This window comes from Alternaria conjuncta (assembly GCF_024043145.1).
Source record: "Alternaria conjuncta strain BMP 0040 chromosome Unknown scaffold_10, whole genome shotgun sequence".
Classification (NCBI taxonomy): Eukaryota; Fungi; Ascomycota; class Dothideomycetes; order Pleosporales; family Pleosporaceae; genus Alternaria; species Alternaria conjuncta.
In genome coordinates, this window is record NW_026250099.1 from 584,162 (window position 1) to 604,646 (window position 20,485).

Sequence of the window (20,485 nt, forward strand, 5' to 3'; positions counted from 1 at the left end):
AATATAGTCACAGAAGTTCTTGTTGGCAATGGCAGTGAGAAGGGGCTATTTGGCGCGGCGTGTGGTTATTACGGTACGGTTGAGACTAACCGTCATGGTGGGCTTCACTTGCACTTCTTGGTATGGCTCAAGAACCTACCAAGATGCAGAGACTTCATGGAAAAGTTGGGCTCTGAGGATGAGAATGATGGCAAATTGAGAGCATGGATACGGCAATACGTTGATGGTTGCTGTACTAACGACATTGACGATATGCCACATCGCAAAGAAGACGAGGAAGCCCGATTCAGGAGAGCAAGACGACTCGCAAAGCCACCCAAGCTGCGCGCTAGACGAGCGCGTCGCATTCCGAGAAAGAAGCGACCATCGGCTCCAGAGTCAGGTAAGACTACTGCTGACTGATAATTTTGGATGTTGACTTATGTCACTAGGTCCAGAGACTCGAGGAGAAGACAGAGCTTCGTTTGTACATGACGATGTTGCCGAGGCTGGGACTGTCACAACGACCTTAAGTGCTGATTTGAGCGACACGGCGATGAAAGAGGCGGTAGCGATTGAAGAGGCCGCAACCATGGAAGAGGCCGCAGCGATGGAAGAGGCCGCAACCATGGAAGAGGCAGCAGTGATGGAAGAGGCGGCAACCATGGAAGAGGCAGCAGTGATGGAAGAGGCGGCAGTGATGGAAGAGGCGGCAGTGATGGAAGAGGCGGCAGCTATAGAAGAGGCTTGGAATCTCAACGATGACGCGGGAGAATGGGCCGATACAAGCCCTGAAGACGCAGCCTCACCAACAGATTTCGCCGAAGACGTGCCTGACATATCGGAATTCGACGCGAAGAACGATCATGAGTCATTCCTTCCGATCCCCATGCTTCAGAACCCAGAAGGGAAAGGTGATCCCGAAGACGACTTATGGTTCATGCAAGAAGATGAAGAAATTGATAGGCATCAGACAACATTGGCCGACGAGGGACAGAACTTGTCTGAACCTTCCCATAGAAGCACTGGGCAGGAGGAGGCAGACGACACTAGACCTACTGACATATATTCCAAGATCATTCGAGATGATCAATACAAGGTAGGCAAACCCGCTCTTCCCATGGTTGTGAGGCTGCTTGCTAAGTCCAATCCAGCTCATGTATCTTTCCCAGATACATAGCTGTAGGCAAAACAGGAAATGTCGACCGGGGAAGTGTCGATACAAATACCCAATGAATCCTAACATCCCGAGGACCTTTGTCGACGATAAGGGCAACATTATCTTGCGACGGGGCCACAAATGGATTAATAGCTTCTCACCCGTCATGTTGAGCGTGCTTCGATGTAACCAGGATGTGAAGCCTACCTTTCTCGGCTCTTCCTCATACGTCAAGGTCTATTACATGACAAAATATATGACCAAGACGGAAATGGCTCTTGAGCGCTTCAACGAAATTATCTTGGCTTCTCAAAAGTTGCACGATTGGTTCCTCGCCTTAGATCCCGAGAAGAGGGAACCATTTGAGAACGGAAAGAAACTGATCAATCGAGCATGCAATAAGGTGGAGTCGCAGTCAGGTAGATCAAATACACTGTAAACACCCGATGCAAAGCTAACGTCTTAGTAGAGTACTCGTTCAGCGCTCTTGCGCAGTACATTCTCTTCAAGAAGGATCATTATACATCTGATCCATTCGTGAAGGTCAACATGGGATCTTTCCTCGGATGGATTGGAAGCTTGGAGAGAGGAGTGCCGCCTGAAGAACAAGAAGCGGATGCTGAAGATATTCTGATCAACAATGAGCAAGATGAAGAAGGTTTTGACAGGCTAGATGGCGAAGGCGATGGTATGGAAGACGGCTACGCAGACGCCGAACACACAGGCGCTGAACCCGCGGAAGCCAGTAGTAGTCCGAATCAAAACGCCACTGACAGTATCTCGAGCACCCTTCGAATCGATAAGAAGACCGGCAAAGTCATTCGCAGTAACGCGGTTCAAGATTACGTATACCGAGGAGCAGTTCTGAAAGACTTGTCTCTTTACCAATTTGTCAGTCACTTCTCTCGAGAAACGATGCGAAAGAGACCGCCGTTGAGAGGACACGAGACTGGAAAGCAAGGCTACGTTCGCGCAATGTTTAAAGTGGGCCATCCCCTGAGAGCTACCCACCTTATGTGCCAACGGGAGAAAGCTTTTACTGCAGTACCGATCTGCGCATGGTTTCCGAACGCGAAGACAGACAGTAAGGAGAGGAAAGAGAAGCTTGCTAAGATGCTACTCATATATCTGAAGCCGTGGTACGGTCTGGAGGATCTCAAGAGCCCTGACCAATCCTGGTGGGAAGCACTGGAAGCATTCAAGGCCATCGACTCGAATGAAAGCAGAGAAGCTCAACTGATCATGGATAACATCCAAGAGATCAACGATATGGAAGAGATGTCAAAAGAAGAGCGTAAGCAGGAGCTGGAGAATGATGGTCCAAGTCCACGTATCAGCTATGCTTTGGAGCGAGACCGAGAACAAGGGGGTTGGGCGGTGGACACTGAGAACTTTGCGCAAGTCGAAGCGGAATATGAAGCGACCTTTAACCTCTACGAACGTAGCGGAGACTTCAAAGAAGCTATGAGGCTGCTCAAAGATCAAAAGGCCTTCGAAAAGCCGACAGGGTGGACGGCCAAAGCAGCCGGACTGGACGATGGCTTCACTGATGTGACGAATGAGAGCTTCAGCGATCGGCTTTTCAAAATCGCAGACAAGTCTCGCCAACGCTTGAATACGAAGAACGAATTCGTCAAGCAAACGCGCCAGGCACGCGGTAATTCTGGGACGGGGCAACCACCTGGTGATCTCGGAGATGGCCGACCGAAGTATCCGATACACGACGACGCAGCAGAATGTGAGCAGGATTTTGAAGAGCGAGGACTGCGAGAATTCTCGAGGATACGTAAAGCGAAGACTCTGAACCGGAAACAGATCTGCGCATTCTACACTTGTGTTAAGGCATGCTTGAAAAGGATGAAACTAGGACCGACATACGAAGCACAGCTTGTGTTAGTCACAGGCGTTGGCGGTACCGGCAAGAGCAAAGTCATCGAGGCTATTACGGAATGGCATAAAGCCATGAACAAAGGGCATGAGCTGGTGGGTTACCTTTGACTTAGCCATCTGGATCACATATTAACATTGCCGCTCCTCAGGCCACTGTAGCTCCTACTGGGACTGCCGCGGCCCAGGTAAACGGAAGTACAATTCACAGCAGCTTCTCGCTTGTGTGCCGCAGCGAGGGCTCTGCCGAAGTGTCGCCGACTAAGGCACAACGTCTGAAATCTAAAGCAGATGAGAAGTTCAAGTAAGTTCGACCTGGCTGGGAATATGAATCGGTTAGTAATGAGGCACCAGAGATGTCAACATTGTCATAGTCGATGAGTGCTCGATGCTTGGACAGCGTACTTTGGTTGAGATGTCTCAGGTACTTTGTGGGGCGAAGGGCACCGAAAACCCCTTCGGCGGCGTCGACATGTTCTTCTTCGGGGACTTCTACCAGCTACCTTGCGTGCGAGACGCGTGTCTCTACAAATTGTTGACAGACGAAGCTGTCAAGAATCGGCACTATCAGCATGAATGCCGTGTGACCTCGCCGTGTCTGTGGAATCAGTTGACTCGTGTCATCCATCTCGACGAGGTCATGCGCCAACAACAGGTGGACGAAGGCGATATCAAATTCGTTGCCGCTCTATCAAGGATACGTACCCACGCTGCAGAGAAACAGGATTGGGAGCTGCTCAAGTCGAGAGTAGTGGGCTCTTCTTCGCACGGTGGCACAGCAAGTGAGAGATCATCTGAACGTCTGGCAGATCTGAGCGACTTCTGCGACCCGGACACGGTCATGATCTGTCGGAGCCACGATGTTCGTCGCGAGTTCAACTATCTACGAGCAAAGTCGACTTCTGCAGCCTGCGACCAAACACTCTTTAGTTGGTCATGTCGATATAAACCGATAAGAACGAAGACAACACCGCAAGTCGATTGGGAAATTCTCAGTGTGATCAGAGGCCTCAACCCTAGTAATCACTCAAATACGGAGTCCAAACTATACTTCCACGTCGGCATGCCCGTTCAGATCACCAAGAATCTCCACGTGGAATTGAAGATTACTAATGGGACTTTGGGATGGGTACGCGGCTTTGGGCTCAGCGAAATCGACCGAGAACGGCTAAGGCGTGACTCAGCTGGAGGGCGTCCAGAGGAGTTCGTCCTGACAGAGCCTCCGCGGTACGTCATCGTTGAACTGAAGAGACCGAGTGAGGACTTGCCTGAAGTTGACCCGGCACTGCCCAAGAATTGCATCGCACTCTTTCCCCGCAAAGAAACGGTAAGGATCGAGAAAGTGGGGAGCTGGAACTTCGAGCAAATGCCATTTACACCGGCTTACGCGATTACGGACTACAAGAGCCAAGGCCAGACGTTCAAGAAGATCATCGTGGATCTTTCATCTATACCGTACAAGCCACTGTCGAATGGCAGCGCGTATGTCATGCTCTCGCGTGTGACGTCACTCAAGGGCCTTGCCATTCTCAGGCTGCCTTCTGGGCTCGAAGAGCTCAACAGGCCGCCCGACCCAAGCTTGAAACGAGAGATCAAACGTCAGTGCCTGTGGGACCCGCAAGACACGACCAAAGCCATAAAGGTGAGCAAAGCATGCCCACAATAGCCGTTCTTGTGTTGATAGCAACAGGGTATACGCAAAGCAACGGAAGTCATGCGGCAGATGCATAACGATGGTCGACTTGGAAGAAGTGAGCGAAACCAGTGGATTGACATGCTGACGGAGTTGCATACTTCTACTGCACGGACGGCAAGTCGACCCGTTGATAAAACCCTCATGAGGCACCTGAATGCAAACGAAACTGCTATTGGTGTTGCTAGAGTGACGAAGGAGTTGAAGACTCAACTGGATCATCTTCAAACCTCTCTCCAGAGAATGGCTCCATCCATGTAATGTAGACTTGGTTACAATAGACCAGTATTTTGGTTTGAACGAACGGAAGCGTGGTGATAGCCCACCATTGCGAGATCGGGCAACTTCGTGCACTTTCTATCGAAAGGCTTGCAGTCGCTTTTCGCGGTGACAAGGCAGCAGCTTACAAAGCCGCTTCCAGCGCCATCGTTAGGTTATTTCTCTGGCGTGGCGAGGACGTAGTTGTGGTTTTGCGCAAAGCTCTTCGGTACCACCACCACCACGGCACCTCCGACAACCCACTCTTTCTCATCCCCCACAAAACGCGCGACAACCCAAATTGTCGGCTTTAACTCATCGCATAAGAGTCGCGAAGCCGTCTGCGCGTAATCCGAGAACATGAGACCTGCGCCCCCGGTGTTGCGCCGGTGCGGTATAGCGCCTAGCTCTTGGAGACAAGACAGAGAGGCAGCTTTGCGCAGTTGAAAGTCTCAGGCCCTCGTCGCATGTCTGACCATATGACTTCGCGACCTCTTATCGAAAGCACGAGAGGCCTTCCGAAATAGTGCGCGCGCGCTTGATCAACCAGCGTCGCCGACCATGAAAGCCACCTCACCACTCGCAATGCCACGTCGCTTCTCCGTCGCCTAGCCGCCGCGGTCACTGTCGCCCTCACCAACCCACCGCCTCGCTCAAGCTCATGATGTCCTGTGCGAGGTGTCTCTCGTGTCTCTCATGCCGCGCCTTCGTCATCGACCCATTGCTTGCGGCGTCGTCACATGCGACTCAAGCGTTGCCGCCGCCACTTGCCTCACTGCCTTTGAGATGCTCCCTCGAAGCTACCACCATGCCACTTCTTGCTTGCTGTTAGGGTCCCGCCTCTTCACCTCAAAGACACCTATTCCACTGATTCTCTCTTTGACGCGCCGACGGTTCCGTTGTCGCTGACAAGACACGTCTTCTCTCAGCTCCAATAGCTCGTTGCCTCGACGCCCAGGTAATCATCGCTCATCGGCAGCAGTGCGTCGGTCGTTGCTTCTCGCCTGCTCATCTACCGCGTCGCCCAACTTGCAGAGTTTTCGTCATAGTCGTCGGCGTCGTCGCGCGTACTTCGACCTTCTGTCACCACCACCACCACCACCACTACCTCCTCCTCCTCCACAACTGTTGTCGCCGCTTCGCCATTACTCCGCCGGCTTTCGTGTCTGAGCTCTTCGCGCTGTCTGGCATAGCTTCGCATCGTCTCGTGCCTTACAACTAGCGCATGCCAGTGTCGCGATCGCCTACGCGGCGCCTTCTTCCGCAGCGATAGCTCAACGCTCAGCCAGCTTTCCGTCTTCCCGCCGTCTACACAGCAACGTCTTGTCAGCCACAACACGTACAGGCTGCTGCGTAAGCCTCACCAACACCGAAGCTTTTGGATGGGATAAGAATCTTTGTACTTGGAGCTCTGTTCTCTCGCCTCCATACCAACGGCCTTGCCGCGCCGCGTCGAGATCAGTTCTTCTCTACCACTGCTCTGTCTAGCATGAGACCAACATGAAGACCAGTATACTCCACGACACACCAGCTCTGTCCCAGCAGAGCAGTCGATTTGTGCAGCGACTCTACGCTCACGCCCACACTTCCACGTACTTCCATGAGCGACAGAGGCTGCGATTGAGCTCACTGGCTCTCGCTTCGACAACTCGATTGTCGCACAGTCATCGCAGGCTGTGAGTCACCTTTTCGCCGCGCAGCAGCACAAAACAGCGACTTAGTCTGCAATGCACAGTAAGCACGCTGTTCGCGCATGTACTCGCAGCCCCTGCGGTTTGTTATGACTGCTTACATCGCCATTTGACGAGCGACACATTGAGCCATGTATTGCTGGTGCAACGGCAAGGGCGTCATGCGCGAGCAATCGAAATTCGAGCGCCTGCGAGATCGTCGCAGAGACGAACTGTCGCAATGGCGCAGCGTTAGGTTGAAGTGTGTGCCTGTGATAACACCGTCAGATCAGGTACAGAACATCGGAGTGCGATGCTTCGTTCATCGCTTGCAACTAACGTTGTTGTAGACCACGTTCATGCCGCGCCTGACACGTCGTCACGTACATCCGCGGGCTTCCGCATCAGTCGGGGTTCCCTTGTCTGAATCGCTCAGACCTGCCACCGAAGTTGAACCGCAACGTTGTGCTGCACGTCGCTCGACCAAATCCTTGCAGTCGCCGCCATCCACCTCGCCCATCGTCCAGACAGTCTATCTTTCGCCGCCATGGCCAAAGCGCTTCGATCCAAAGCCTCCGGCGAAAACTGCTGGCAAAAGGATTTGCAGAGCCCTCGGCTCAAAATGATTGCATTGATCTCCTGGTAACTACATAGCCCAGTCCCTTGTTCTGTCTGAAGAGGTTCATGTTGCCTCTAGTTGTGGTTGTGGAGGTACTCATGTTGGATTTTGAGGTCCTCTGAGGTGACCTGTTGCCACAGCTTCATAACCTCTTTTGCCTTGGGGATCATGTTGTGTGGGTGATCCACCCAGTTATACGGCATTTTTTCGACATGTTCGAGGTGTTTAATGGCGTCGTAGAGCTTGATTTCGGCCTCTACGCAGGTGAAGTTGCGGGTAGAGTTCTTAGAGGTGCAGGGAGGGGCGACGCCGTCGAGCTTGTAACCCTGGCAGGGGAGGCATGTTACACCCTGTTTAACGTTAGAAAGGACAAGGATATGTTGTTAGAAGGCTTACCCATGTTGGGTGCTTGGTGGAGGGTGAATCTGAGTCGTTGGAGGACATGGTAGCGGTGGCTTGGCTTGCAGTAGTGTCTGTTGGTGTGGTTTGAGATGGAAGGTGGCAGGGGGGATCGGCTCTTTTTGAGTATAGGTTGTGGCCAGGTGGCTGGAGACGAGGTTTACCGAGATGTGTCCTCAACCAATAGGCACCATCTCACGTGACTTCGAAAGACTGTGGCATCGGCAAGCCTCGGGCGACTTGTGATGAGATGTGTATGCACGGACCATACTGCCTCAGTTGATGTTGGTCGAAGTATATGTTGATGAAGTGATCAAGGTTGATGAAGTGATCAAGGTTGATGAAGTGATCAAGGTTGATGAAGTGATCAAGGTTGATGAAGTGATCAAGGTTGATGAAGTGATCAAGGTTGATGAAGTGATCAAGGTTGATGAAGTGATCAAGGTTGATGAAGTGATCAAGGTTGATGAAGTGATCAAGGTTGATGAAGTGATCAAGGTTGATGAAGGTTGAAAGGTTCGTGAAGGTCGAAAGGTTCGTGAAGGTCGAAAGGTTCGTGAAGGTCGAAAGGTTCGTGCAGGTCGAAAGGTTCGTGCAGGTCGAAGGGTTCGTGAAGGTCGAAGGGTTCGTGCAGGTCGAAGGGTTCGTGCAGGTCGAAGTACTTGTTGGTGATGGTTCAGCTACCCGTCGATGGAGTATGTCGAGGTGTGTGTTGATGAAAGTATATTGATGGACACCTAAGTATAGTTAGACAAGGGTCGAGATGTGGTACAAGTCGGGTTGACAAACGTGAGTACTGATGTTGCGCGAGCGAAGAAGTGTCGCAGTGTTGTTGAGCCGACGTCGATAGGTTGGGAAGGTGGGTGTTCAAGTACGCGAAGCCATGACCGACTTGATGTGGACCGGAGTCGGTAAGAGTTCGAGAAGGCACCTACTCAAGGCGACAAGTGCGGGGTGTTGCAAGATGGTGGGGCAGTGGGATTATCGGGCAAGCCGTGTCGTTGGTGTCGGGTGGAGGGACTGCGCATGGCAGGTGGCACGGGTACAAGCCGGTATATAGAATGTTGTGCGCTGGACAAAGATTTGGGTTTAATTGTTGCGCGGTGGGTGGGGTGGAGAGTAGAGGAGACGGTTGCAAGAGCTGGGCGAAGCGTTGTATATAGACGACGACGCTAGCGTGGACCCTGACGCTTTGTCAGCGGGTGAGTGGTGAAAGGTGAGACATGAAAGTCGCCGGCGTTATGGTGTAGAGTATACGCTGGCTCCTCTATTGTCGTGAGGCTTGCGAGAACTGTCGCCCTTGGTGACTGAAGCTGTCAACAGCATTGTGCCCTGTAGCGGAAGTGGTGGTTGCGAGCATCCATTGCGTATATATAACAGACGTCCGTGAGTGCGAGTTCGTGGACGGTCAAAGTGCGTGTTGGGTGAGCGGAGTGTGGGGTGTGGTAGAGACAATGTGGAGGGAAGCCGGCGGACGAGGGTTCTCTGTGAACGGCGGCAAGGCGCACTAGGCAGCCCTTATGACGTTCGACATATTCGCGTGCTAATGTGGGCGCGCAAGATTGGGTAGCTGCGAGTGCCGGTGGACGTCGGTACAGTACTGGCTTGCGCAGGCATTTCGTAAGAGTGGCCCTGATATCCGCCTCCGGACGCTGCGAGGGACGGCTGAAGTAGAGCGAGGACGCGATGTATTCAGTAGGAAATTTTGCACTGTAAGAGTTAGTGTGCGACCAGGAGTTCTGTATGGGAGATGGTACCAGTCGTCGTCGTTGGCAGACGCGTATGTGGACAGCGACAGAGTAGCTGCGCGTCAGTGCGAAGGCAACCATGGTGCAGAAAGCTCGCGGGCGTCAGTAGCCGATCTCAGGCTGGATCACTATGCCAAACACATTGTGCGCATGTAGAGAGCGACCGCCGGCGTGAGCGCAACGACGACAATGACGGCAGCTGTGGGTGGGCTTGCAACGAGATGGAGGATGGTGACGTCGCAGGTTGTGGTGCTGCAGATCTCGCAAAGCCGCTTACTGCATTTGTCATGAGTGCGTGCGGTGAGTCTACGCTAGCCGGATTCTGGCAAGCTCAGAGGCAACCGTGGTGCAAGTAAGTCAGCAACCGTACAACGCACAAAGGACAGATGTACCGATCTTTCATGAATAAATTTGCGTAAGGAACGCTACCTCGACACTGTCCTGTCTCGACACTCCTCCAGCAGAAAAATTATCCACGACCATATCGTTCCCAGCGATTCAGGCGAAACAAACATGGAATCTCGAATGCCGTTTCTCTTTGCGCTCTACGAACCTGATCGTGATCCTATGAGCCTTGCGCCCAGGGCTCTAGAGGGTCGCAATCTCTTGAACAACTTACGCGATATAACGAACGTCCGCCCGAAAGCAGAGCCGCCTTACTCCACAGCAGAAGCTCTGGCAATTCAAGACTGGAGACAGCGGGTCGAACAGCAGGTGGCGGCACGTGTATCTGGCTACCGCTACAAAGCATCGGGAGACAAAAGCATTCTTCACTTTGCGGAAGCAAACGATAGGCATCATGCCCTTACAGAACATGGGATGCTACGAATACCTGAGTTGCGAAGTATCATACTCCAGTATGCAGGACCTGTGGCACAGATACGAGCATTGCGTGTATCAAGGAGCTGGCGCTCTTCAGCATTTGATATCATTCGCAGCCGCAACACCGCTGCTACATACAAGAAATCGTTACAGTCGTTTCGCAACCCTGTGGAGCACGGAAAGCTCGTCGATGAAGACGTCATGGCGCCTTTACAGCCCAGCTCCGAGGAGGCTAGAGAACTGGCATTGAGCGTTGAACGTACCTGTGGTAAAACGCACTCAGGCAAACGTCTATACTTTCCAGCGAAGTGCGCACAAAGGCGAGACCTCCCCAGTCCCTTGGCTGAGACTCTTAATCACCTAGATTGGAGCCAGCGTGGCGATGCCTTCTCCAGGACGGTCAGTGTATCTCGTGAGACGGACATATACTGGTTGGATCTGAGCCAGCTGGAGATAAACCCGTACCTTGACGCACTGTTCGCAGAAGAACATCAGAGCATTCAGCGTCTTGGTAGATGGGAAATCTGCCTAAGGCCAGAGGCAACGCCACAAACACTTCTGCTCAACTCCTTTCTCTCGAATTCAGTTTTGCTAGACACTCTTGGGTCCATGCATGTCACGACGCCACCATGCCGAGCTTTGGGTATTTACCATAACAACTATTGGACAACTACTCCGAACGGGCACAATACACTCCTGACCAGGATTAGAAACGACCAGGGGGTACGCATTGCCGAACTCTTGGACGCACTCCAGCGCTTTGCGCCTGTTCTTCTAGAAACTTGGTTCAAGAATACTGAATGGCTTGTTGGCGAGATACGACAAGCGCACTGGATCGACGACATCTGGACAATACCGGGTGCGCCCACCTTCCGAATCTATCTAGACAACGTGGACATGTCAGATGATGCACATCTTATCGACTTGAATCCCTCAGGGGAGGAGATTGATGCATTTATGACGGCGAATCCATTGGTACTCGGCTTATCAAGCCACATCACACGCGCCGCCCAGATGAATGCAGAGCCCTTTCGGAGATCAAGAGAGAAGGCCTGGATCTCTGAAGATCTTATTGAGCCTGCCCAAAGTACTACCGGTCGGCATCCCATCAGCTGGGATACATAAGGTAGTGGTTCGATCGCTCGAGGTCGCAGGGATTACTGAGGCTGCGACTGTATGTTTTTCGGAGTCTGTGCTGGTTTCACACATCGCCTTGCCAATGGTTGCCATGTGCGGCACAAAGTATAGTTATTTCCTCAAGATCTGGTAGAATAATCTTTAATTTGCAAGGTTTTGCTCCAACACACGTTTTGGTCTCTGACATTGTTGCACAAAACAACTGCGCTCATGCCATCTACAAGCTTCGCATCTTTCTGGTTGATGACTCACATCCTATCCGGCACACCAATTCGACGCTGGAAATACCAGTGATTCCATGCAGTCGATGCGAACCTGCACTCCCTCCCATCGTCTGGCGCCTCTCTCAAAGTCTTCGCGAAATAAGTCCTTGGGTGGAACTCGCTGCAACGGTCGCACCACAGCATCCCAGGCAGATCCCAGCTTTTTTTCTCAAGCATCAGTCGAGAGGCGAAGACATCACGCCTCATGCGTCGCCAGTATACCAGTAGAGCGGGTTGATCGAAATAACGTCGGCGTTGCAAAATTGCGGTATGCCTGCAAGTACGAACGAGCGTTAGGAGGTCGGCGGGAGGGAGGTACATGGCGATTTGCTCGAGAAGCTCGTTAGGTAGACGGTATACTGCAGACTCTCGATGATTGCGGTTCGCGATGCGAAGGTATTTCCTTTGTGTCCTGAGATTGTGCCACCACTTTATAGTCGCTTGCAGATACGAGTTATTTTCCTCCAAACAGAAGTATCTTTCATCGCGAGATACGATAAGATTGCCGTGGGTCCGCGTTATGGGTGTGACCCTGCCTGACGAGGTGATGGCCGCCCCTGTCGTGATGATGCTCATTGCCGCGAATGCAGCCATCTGCATTGTGTCGAGGCAGATAGTTTTGGGAGGTTGATGTTATTTTCAAGAAGTGTTTTTAAGGAACTTGTGGTATGTCTGCCTTCTCATATAGTACCGTCAGATTATATCAGTAGCCTACTTACCGTCACGAGAGGTCTCGTTCGAGAATCCACATCTGTTTCCATGGTTATGAGGTAGGTTGTGAGATGCCCAGTGGCGGCTCGTTGCTCGCTACCTAGGTACGCATCATCGACGAACCGCTCCACAATTCTAAGTAGTGCGCGAGAATGTGCGAGCTGAGCACATTTGAGCTGCTATGATCGAGGCCAATGCGAGAGCCTGGATGTGTTGTCGACGAAACGTGATCGTGCCGTGGAAGATCCATGCCCGTGTAAGTCACAACGAAAGCAGGAGTTCGGGGTACCGGCGCTACTGTCGCCGCGCCCGAGCTCACGGTGTTCAACCCGCAGGCTCTTACGCGCTGTGCGTCCGTCACCAACACGCCGCTCGCGCGCTCGCGTTACGTGCGGCTTGAGCATCATCGCCGCATTTACTTCTCTCAAGGCCAGCGCCGTAAGAGTTTAGATTTACCGGCGAGGAGCCAAGTCCTCCTATCATCGACGCGCATCCTACGAAGCATTCGACGTGTCAATCGCGCCCAGATGCCATTGTCGTCGGAAAACCACGTCGCTTCTCGTCCACAGCAGCGCCTTGCCCCAGCGCCTACATACTGATCGCTCGATCCCGCAGTTGGTTCAGTGCATTAATCATTCCGCTGTCCGCTCGGCTATCCACTGCGTCGCAAAGATGGCAGGCACCTGGGTTACGTTTGCGCTAAGCCGAATCCTTACCAGCGCCCAGGCTTCAGTTCCCGACGTCTGTCCGGGTGCGCAACAACGAACCGTGGGACATTGAAAGGACAGCTGTACAAAGCAACACTTAAAGGCTCGGTCGCGCTTGCTTCTCCCATTCTCCTCATTACCTTTAGCTGACACCTGCGACAAACTGGATCCTGCTTATCATGGGATCCGCCATCTCTTGGGCATCGTCTTCTGTCGTGAAAGACACGACTCTGAATGCTAGAGAAGAATTCTTGTCTTCAATCTATCAATCGTGCAATGATGCGATACCACCTGGAATTCGAAGACACTGGTACAAAGCGCTGGATCTCAACAACGAACCTACAATGGTGTCGCCACTCTACTCCCCCTCAGAGCAACGAGCTGTTGAACAATGGAGACTGGAGGTTGGTCACCGAGTAAGGGCACGCATAGCCCTTTATCAGGCTCACAAATCAGATACGATACCTGAAACGCATAACCAACGACCATGCCAACAACCATGCCAACGTACAGAGCATCACTTGTTTCAGGTCTCCGAATTACTGGATATAATACTTCAGTTCGCCGGACCCGAGACCCAAACTCGAGCGTTAAAGATTTCGACTGCTTGGCGCACCTCTGCCACATCTGTCATACGCAGCCGTACAAACATTGACGCGTTTTGCACCGGTTTATCACCCTGGGTGCCAACAGAGTATGGACAGATCATTGATTGGGAAAGCGAGACCCCGCTTCAACTCAGCACCGACGAAGTCGCGCAATTTTGCCTTCACGTAGCACGCATACGCGACAAACCTCGTCATCCGCAAGTCTACAGGTTTTTGTATTTTCCCGCACGCTTCGCACAGTCGCCAGATCTACCGGACGCGATTACGGACTATTTGAACGACTTGGATGTTGCGCAACGCGGCGATGCCTATACGGACGTACATTCGGTCTCCCGCGACTCAGATCTTTACTGGCTCGATCTCAGCCAGTTCCGAACCAACCCATACTTCGAGTCCTTGTTCTCCGAAGAAGATCGGTTCAAACATCACCTAGGCCGGTGGGAAATTAGTCTACGTGCGGAGGCTACAGACAAATTCCTGTTGATCGATGATACGACTTCGAATCGACTTCTTCTTCAGGCCGTCGGATCAATGCAGATTGTTCACCCACCTTGCAAGAGTCTTGGCATCTATCATTTCGACCACGGTAAACGTAAGATAATCGGAACACACCTGCTGCTGAGAAGACTTCGCAGGGAAGATGGCATCCGCGTGATCGATCTCATAAGAGCACTGCATGAATTGGCCCCTGCCTTGTTATCGACGTGGATGCGCCATGCGGAGCGACTCCGTGACCAAGTAAAAAGTGCGCACTGGATAGACGACCTCTGGAAAATCCCCGGAACACCAAGATTCCGAATCTGTCTAGACAATACCGGTATGTCAAATGACTATTGTCCAGACAACCTTCCAAGAGGGACGCTTTTGGGTTTCTCGCGAGAGGCGGCAGCCGTAGATGCGCAGTTGGGTATGGCCGCTCACATCACTCGTCAACCGTACATGTTCGCCGAGAAATTCAGGGGAACTAGGGAAGGTGAATGGCTTCCGAACGAACTCTTTGAGCCTATGAAGAGTGAGACGGACCGGCACCCTATCGAATGGAACAAGTGATATCCATCGTGGCTTCCGGCGTGTACATGAAGACGCAGGCTATTGAGCCACTGACGATCTACGCAACACTTATCTTGCTCATACGCAGAAGTACTCTCCGACGAGAGATACTCTAATTCTCAGAGACTTGGCTGCACATGGTAGAGCAGGCGGCGTCGTTTTCGCCATCATGTAGCCTCGCCACCCGTTGAACATCGCTTTGGGAGCGTCGCGTCTCGAATATGTAGTTTTAATAACAATCAAATGTGCTTTCAAAATGAGAACGCATATGTATGGGTCAGCATCACGCAATCTCACTAAAAGTGACGTAAGGTGTATTCCGTCGAGGATTGAGGATGTATTGCTACTCATTACCCAATTCTTCTACTCAACCTTCACCCTTACACGCGCAACATCACGCGTCTCTCAGCATTATGATTACCCATCCATCATTCGCATACCAACAACCAACCAATCCCACCTCACAAGTTCCTCGCCACCGCAACTCAAACAACTCAAACCAACGCACTTCCCAACCGCAACCCCCGTCAAAACCACACCTCAGTCGACCAACTCGGCACCGCAGCCTTCGTCACACGCTTCTGCACCGGTCTCACAGCAACGCGCGGCATCAACACCCGCCGATCAATCGTACCATCAGTCATTGTGCCTCCTTCCACATCAGCCGACGCGGAACTAGGTAAGAGCATCGATTTAATCCGCGAAAATAGCGACGGCTGTGGCGATTCTGGGCCGTGCTCTCCTTCTATCTTTGGCGACAGGTCAGGTGGTGCCGGGCCATTACTCGGAGGAGTGCGCAGGGGTGAGCGAGAGGAAGGGATGGCCGTTGACCCAGGAGTCAGGGCCGGAGACGGTGTTGGCTCAGGTACAGGTGGTGTCGCATGTGGTGGTGGGGGCGTGGGCGGACTGATTGGCGGTGTTGGGGTGGAGGATTCTAAGGGCGGCGGGTTGGTTGGCGGCACGGACACCGAGGACGAGAGTTGGGGACGCGCCGCAATGCTTGTATTGGGAGGGAGAAGCGAGGCTTCTGTAGGTGTGGTAGTTGGGACGCGCGGTGATAGGCTTGCATCTTGCGACGGGGAGAGTGATCGCTGCACGGGCGCGGTAGAAGTTTCCTCTTCTGCGGTTGGCATTGGTGCTGGCTTGGTTAACATAGCCGCTGCTCTGTCTCTGAGATCGTCGCTTGGTCTAGGGCTTGCTTCTGGTATCGACTCCATGTACGTTATTTGCCGACCGAGAATGGTTGACGTCGGCGTCGGTGTTGGATCATCATCAATCACTTGCTCGACAACAATTGGACCATTCTCAGCATCATCAGGAAAAGGTCCATCGTAGACTTTACGTCGTCTGAAGCAACGGCAGCAGCAAAGCATGGAAAGTAAACCTCTGTATATATTCATTCAGTAAAAGGTAGGTCTGAGAAGAGAAAGCGCGGCCGTAACTATAAGGTGATGTTTGTGAAGAGAAATTGCGCGAATGAGTGTGCAAGGCGGTCTATATGACAGATATGGGAAGAGTGCTATGCACTCACAGAAACAGAGCTACCGCTGCAGCGAGACCACCAATGAGCCCATTCCTGATGCTACTGTCCTTGTCGCGAGAATCCCCCGGTTCAGACAATGGAACGCCTGGGATTTCACGGCGCGAACGGCTAAACGGGAGATTGAATCGGAGTGCCGATGCTCCAGAGGTCTGCTTAACCTTCTGGTCGCCGGTAGCGGTGTACACTCCAGTCATTGGCACCGAGTTCGTCGCAGTGGGCTGCGGTTTGGATTCACCCGCGCTAGTCGGCACGTCCCCCTCGGATGGATACCAGATGCCTGCCTTCACGGTACCATTGCCCGCGATGATAGCTGCGTTTTCCTCCTCCGTGCAGGCAAGGATTGCTTGACGAATCCAGCAGATGGATGGAGGGCTCTCTCCTGGGTCATTTCTGTGCTCAGAGGTGCTAGGGCCTTCTGTACTGAAGCTGGACAGATCGACGTCGCGACCGGTGCTGATATCGTCGCCATGAATGATACGACTGAAGACGGTAAAGGCGGTCTCTGGCTGGAATGTCGGGACGTAGTGGCCGGAGTCGTAGATGCGAGAAAAGGACAGGTTGCCATGTTGACGAACAGCGCCGCCAACGTAAGATTCGTTCACCTGAATGTCCGCATATCCAGCCTCCTTGAAAGCCGTTTCGTAGCCAGGCACACGACTGGCAATCTCGAGAGAGTTGTTCTGCCCTCCATACCAGTTGCATATGATGTCCGCGTCACCGTAGATGAGGCCGACTTTGATGCCGCGGGCGAGCAGGTCTGCCACGGCCTCCAACGCGCCTCCGCGGGCAGAGTCTCCGTCTAGATACATGGTTAGCAAGGTAGATGCGTATAGAATCGAGGATAGGGCATGATTTCATACTGTAACTGAAAGCATCCAACACCATGTTATTTGTAGAAGTGAAGTTGACTGGAGCCCCCACGGATTGCATAATGTGTTCTTCGTTAAGGTACGTCTCAAGTGCGTCACTAGGGCCAACAGTCGGGAGAGCTCGGATGTCGTAGATGCTTCTACCAGGAAGATAGGCGGGGCCAACGTTTGTTTGGCATGTTAAGAGCGCAGCTACGCAAATGTCGTTCACTTCCTGGACGGTACCCAGACCGTGGGGATCATTGGCAGCTGCCGAAGCAGCGCACTGGTCGACCAAATCTACACAACCCCCTTCTGCGTAGACGTCTGATATCGCGTTTTGATAAGTTGTGAGATCATAGCCTTCGATGCCGTAGGTATTGTTGTATGCGAAGAGCAAGCCCGAGGTTGTTGAAGTCCTAACATCCATGATACCGTTGACGATGCCCACTGAACCAACGCGTATCTCCAACGTTTCAGCCGGAAGATCGCCTTTCTTTCGACGATCATTCTGCTCTTCGTAGTGATCTGCGAAGACAGGACCATAAACACCCCCATAGCTCTCAGCGAACAGGTTTATCTCAGAGGGGTTGACGGTGTCGCTGTCGGATCGAACACCAGGATTGTACTGGGGAAAGGCTGACAAGAAGCCTTGAAGGAAGTGCCATGAGGAATCCGCGGCAATGACGGTCAAGTTCTCGGTTTTCCTAGAGCTGGCAGAGGGGAAAGTGCCGTTCTTGAAGCGCCATTCCGGGATGTCGGCGGGAAGGGGAGAAGGTTCCATACGCTGGTCTAGATCCGCCCAATAGCCTTTGCTGAAGTCGACCGAAACATTGACGGGCTCATCGTACGAGAAGCCGACTTGTGTAGGTTGATCGATGAAGAGTATGTTGGAGCTGCGGTCCCATCCCCAAACCCTAGGCTGAGAGACGTAGCTGCCGTTTGGCCCTTCTACCAGCTCGCATGGACCCAGTTCTGAGAAGAGACCAATCATGCTCGAACTTCCAGGTCCTCCACTGAGCCAGATGGTCAACGGAGCGGTTTCTGGATTCTCACGTGCTTCGAAGAACCAGAAGAAGGTGTTGATTGGGTAGTTTTGCTCGGCCGGCGACAGCGTGAACGGGGGAATGTTGACATATCCAGTATACTGCTTCTGCGTCTCAAACGCCGTTGCGCATACGTGGGCGTCGGGTGATTTGTAGGATATGGTGATGCGCGGGTCTGCAGGCGACTTGATAACGGTGTCATAGGTTACAGGTAGTGGATACTGCTGGGCGATTGACGGTCCAGCGTGGAGAGCAGACATGAGAACGATGGCGAGTAGTTGGATCTAGTGACCGTCAGTGATTGGTTGGCTTGCGCAGAGCAGTGTGCCTACCATGTTGGCGGGAACCGGTGTAGCGGAAAGCTATCGCGCATGAGAATGAGGATAAGAAGCCTGACAAGGTAGAGCAGGCGGCCGAATTGTTACAATCAAGCGATGCGCAGTGCCGCGTCTTTGGTCCCGTGTTGAGGAAGTGAAAAGACGACCGTCGTTCAGAGGCAACCGCGTGTAGTGCCTAGTGGTATTTGTAAGGCGCCTTCCTTCACTTCGGACAAGCGAAGGGATGCGCGAAACGGGCAGTCCCTCGCTCACTGCAGAGCAGCGGCGAAGAGAGCGTTGCGCGGGTGTACACGCCACGAGGACTAGCGAGCGTTTGTACTACAATACTACGCGATGATGTAGACGGCAGGGAAAGGGAAATCCAGTTCGGTATCACAATACGCGTGCACAATCACTCACAATAATGCAGCTGTACCCTTCCAATACACACTGCATTCTGTTGCTCGCCGAAGCATCTGTCCTGTCGCGCATCACTCTGCCTCATCATCACAGCGCGTTGTGTAAGACATCTCAGCCACCTTGTGCTATTTGCGCGCTACGCCGCGTGCTAGAGGCGTGTAGGAACGTGTCTAGGAAATTATACTTGCCGTACCCTAGTGTCGGGTGCATACAGCCTAAATGCCGACAAGGGCTTGCATGGTCATGGATCCGGCCGCCAGCCACCCTTACGTTTGGGTCGACATCCAGGGCGCGTAAACCGGCTGTGTTGTGAAGCCATGTAGTCAACTGTTCAGAGCGGCGTTGGCCAGTTGTATCCTTCTGCCGTGGCCCCCATATATCCACGCGACCGCGTCGGCCATGTCGTTGTGGTACGGTATCCATCCTGCGCAGTGTGAGCTGAGAACTTGCAGAAGTTGGAATGAGACTTACCTTCGGGGGCAAAGCCGCCTGGCTCTTTGCCCTTCAGTTCCTCCCAGGTCTTCTTCCCGGCGAGTCCCAGCTGTACGGCTCTTGACCTCTTGCCTCTTTTTGCTATGATCCTTACTTCACCTTTCATATCTTGGTCCGGCCCTGCGACCCTCCAATTCTCGTTGACTTCGTGCCCTGGCTTCGCTGCCCAGGGCTGCATAATGCGCCCGTCCTCAGTCTTCTTATCACCAGTCGCCGTCTGCTGCGCATACGGAACGATGTACATCTTGACCTCTGCGCCGAACTCCTCTCCATCCCGTTCCTTGAGGAGCGCAACCCAGTTCTCAGGTTGAGCCGATCGTTTACGCCGATGATCGTAGCCGGACGCGATGAAATCGGTACACGGGGTGATGTAGGTCAGTTCCTTCCAAGCATCGCTATTCAAGAGTGTCTCGATATCGAAGTAGGTTGTGACGTCTCGCCAACCGTCGCCCATGCCGAAACCGTGCCAGCAATCTTCGACGACCAAAGTATCTAGACAGAGACCGGGAAGTAGTGTGAGCGCATTCGCTGCATAGTAGGTCGGATAGTACTGCGAGCTTCCGGAGGAGTACAACGGGAAGGGATACGCGCGCACTCGGGCATGGCGCAGACGCGTAAGTACACTCTGATCGACGGAGAGGAGCGTCTCGAGTAGATTCTCTGTACCGCGAAAGTGGAGTGTGCAATTGAGCGGGAGATGGCGGTGCGCCTCGGCGAAGATCTGGCGACAACTGAGCAGGAGCGCTATGCGATTAGAAGACTCAGAGTCGTCGCTAGGTGTGCTAGCGTGCTTGAAGCCATGTTGGATAGTGTAGCTGCTGAAGAGGAAGCCATAGATGAGTTCGCGCAACTCAACAGGTATCGTCAGAAGGTTTGGGGTGATCATGGTGTCGATACTGCTGTTGCGCAGCGATGGCTTCAAGGGCAGAAACGTGCGATTCCCTGCTTTTAAGGGAACCAAGCGATACTAAGGAAGCTGCTATTGATAAGGAGTAGTCTATCCCAGAAGTTGGTTGCCGGACCCAAACAAGTGGTCGTGCTGCGTAAGCGGTGCAACTGGCCGATAAGCAAGATCAGGTTACATGGGAACGATCTGACGGCAGCTGTCA

At 52.8% G+C, this 20,485-nt stretch overlaps 5 protein-coding genes across 5 annotated transcripts; 2 read left to right on the plus strand and 3 right to left on the minus strand.

Annotated features, from left to right (window-relative positions):
• Window positions 1–7,339: 7,339 nt before the first annotated feature.
• On the minus strand, window positions 7,340–7,709 carry J4E85_007268 (uncharacterized protein; the record flags this gene model as incomplete). The annotated part of the gene is made up of 2 exons (XM_051471500.1): window positions 7,340–7,615; window positions 7,662–7,709. The coding sequence occupies 2 exons, from the start codon at window positions 7,707–7,709 to the stop codon at window positions 7,340–7,342; spliced, it is 324 nt and encodes a 107-aa protein (XP_051324574.1).
• Window positions 7,710–7,914: 205 nt separating this feature from the next.
• J4E85_007269 (uncharacterized protein) lies at window positions 7,915–8,177 on the plus strand (the record flags this gene model as incomplete). Its single annotated transcript, XM_051471501.1, has 2 exons — window positions 7,915–7,918; window positions 7,975–8,177. The coding sequence occupies 2 exons, from the start codon at window positions 7,915–7,917 to the stop codon at window positions 8,175–8,177; spliced, it is 207 nt and encodes a 68-aa protein (XP_051324575.1).
• Window positions 8,178–10,863: 2,686 nt separating this feature from the next.
• J4E85_007270 (uncharacterized protein) lies at window positions 10,864–11,359 on the plus strand (the record flags this gene model as incomplete). Its single annotated transcript, XM_051471502.1, has 2 exons — window positions 10,864–10,877; window positions 10,939–11,359. The coding sequence occupies 2 exons, from the start codon at window positions 10,864–10,866 to the stop codon at window positions 11,357–11,359; spliced, it is 435 nt and encodes a 144-aa protein (XP_051324576.1).
• Window positions 11,360–16,237: 4,878 nt separating this feature from the next.
• Window positions 16,238–18,482, minus strand: J4E85_007271 (uncharacterized protein; the record flags this gene model as incomplete). Its single annotated transcript, XM_051471503.1, has 3 exons — window positions 16,238–17,052; window positions 17,114–18,431; window positions 18,480–18,482. 3 exons carry the CDS (start codon window positions 18,480–18,482, stop codon window positions 16,238–16,240), a joined length of 2,136 nt encoding a protein of 711 aa, XP_051324577.1.
• Window positions 18,483–19,207: 725 nt separating this feature from the next.
• On the minus strand, window positions 19,208–20,262 carry J4E85_007272 (uncharacterized protein; the record flags this gene model as incomplete). Its single annotated transcript, XM_051471504.1, has 2 exons — window positions 19,208–19,308; window positions 19,356–20,262. 2 exons carry the CDS (start codon window positions 20,260–20,262, stop codon window positions 19,208–19,210), a joined length of 1,008 nt encoding a protein of 335 aa, XP_051324578.1.
• Window positions 20,263–20,485: the final 223 nt, after the last annotated feature.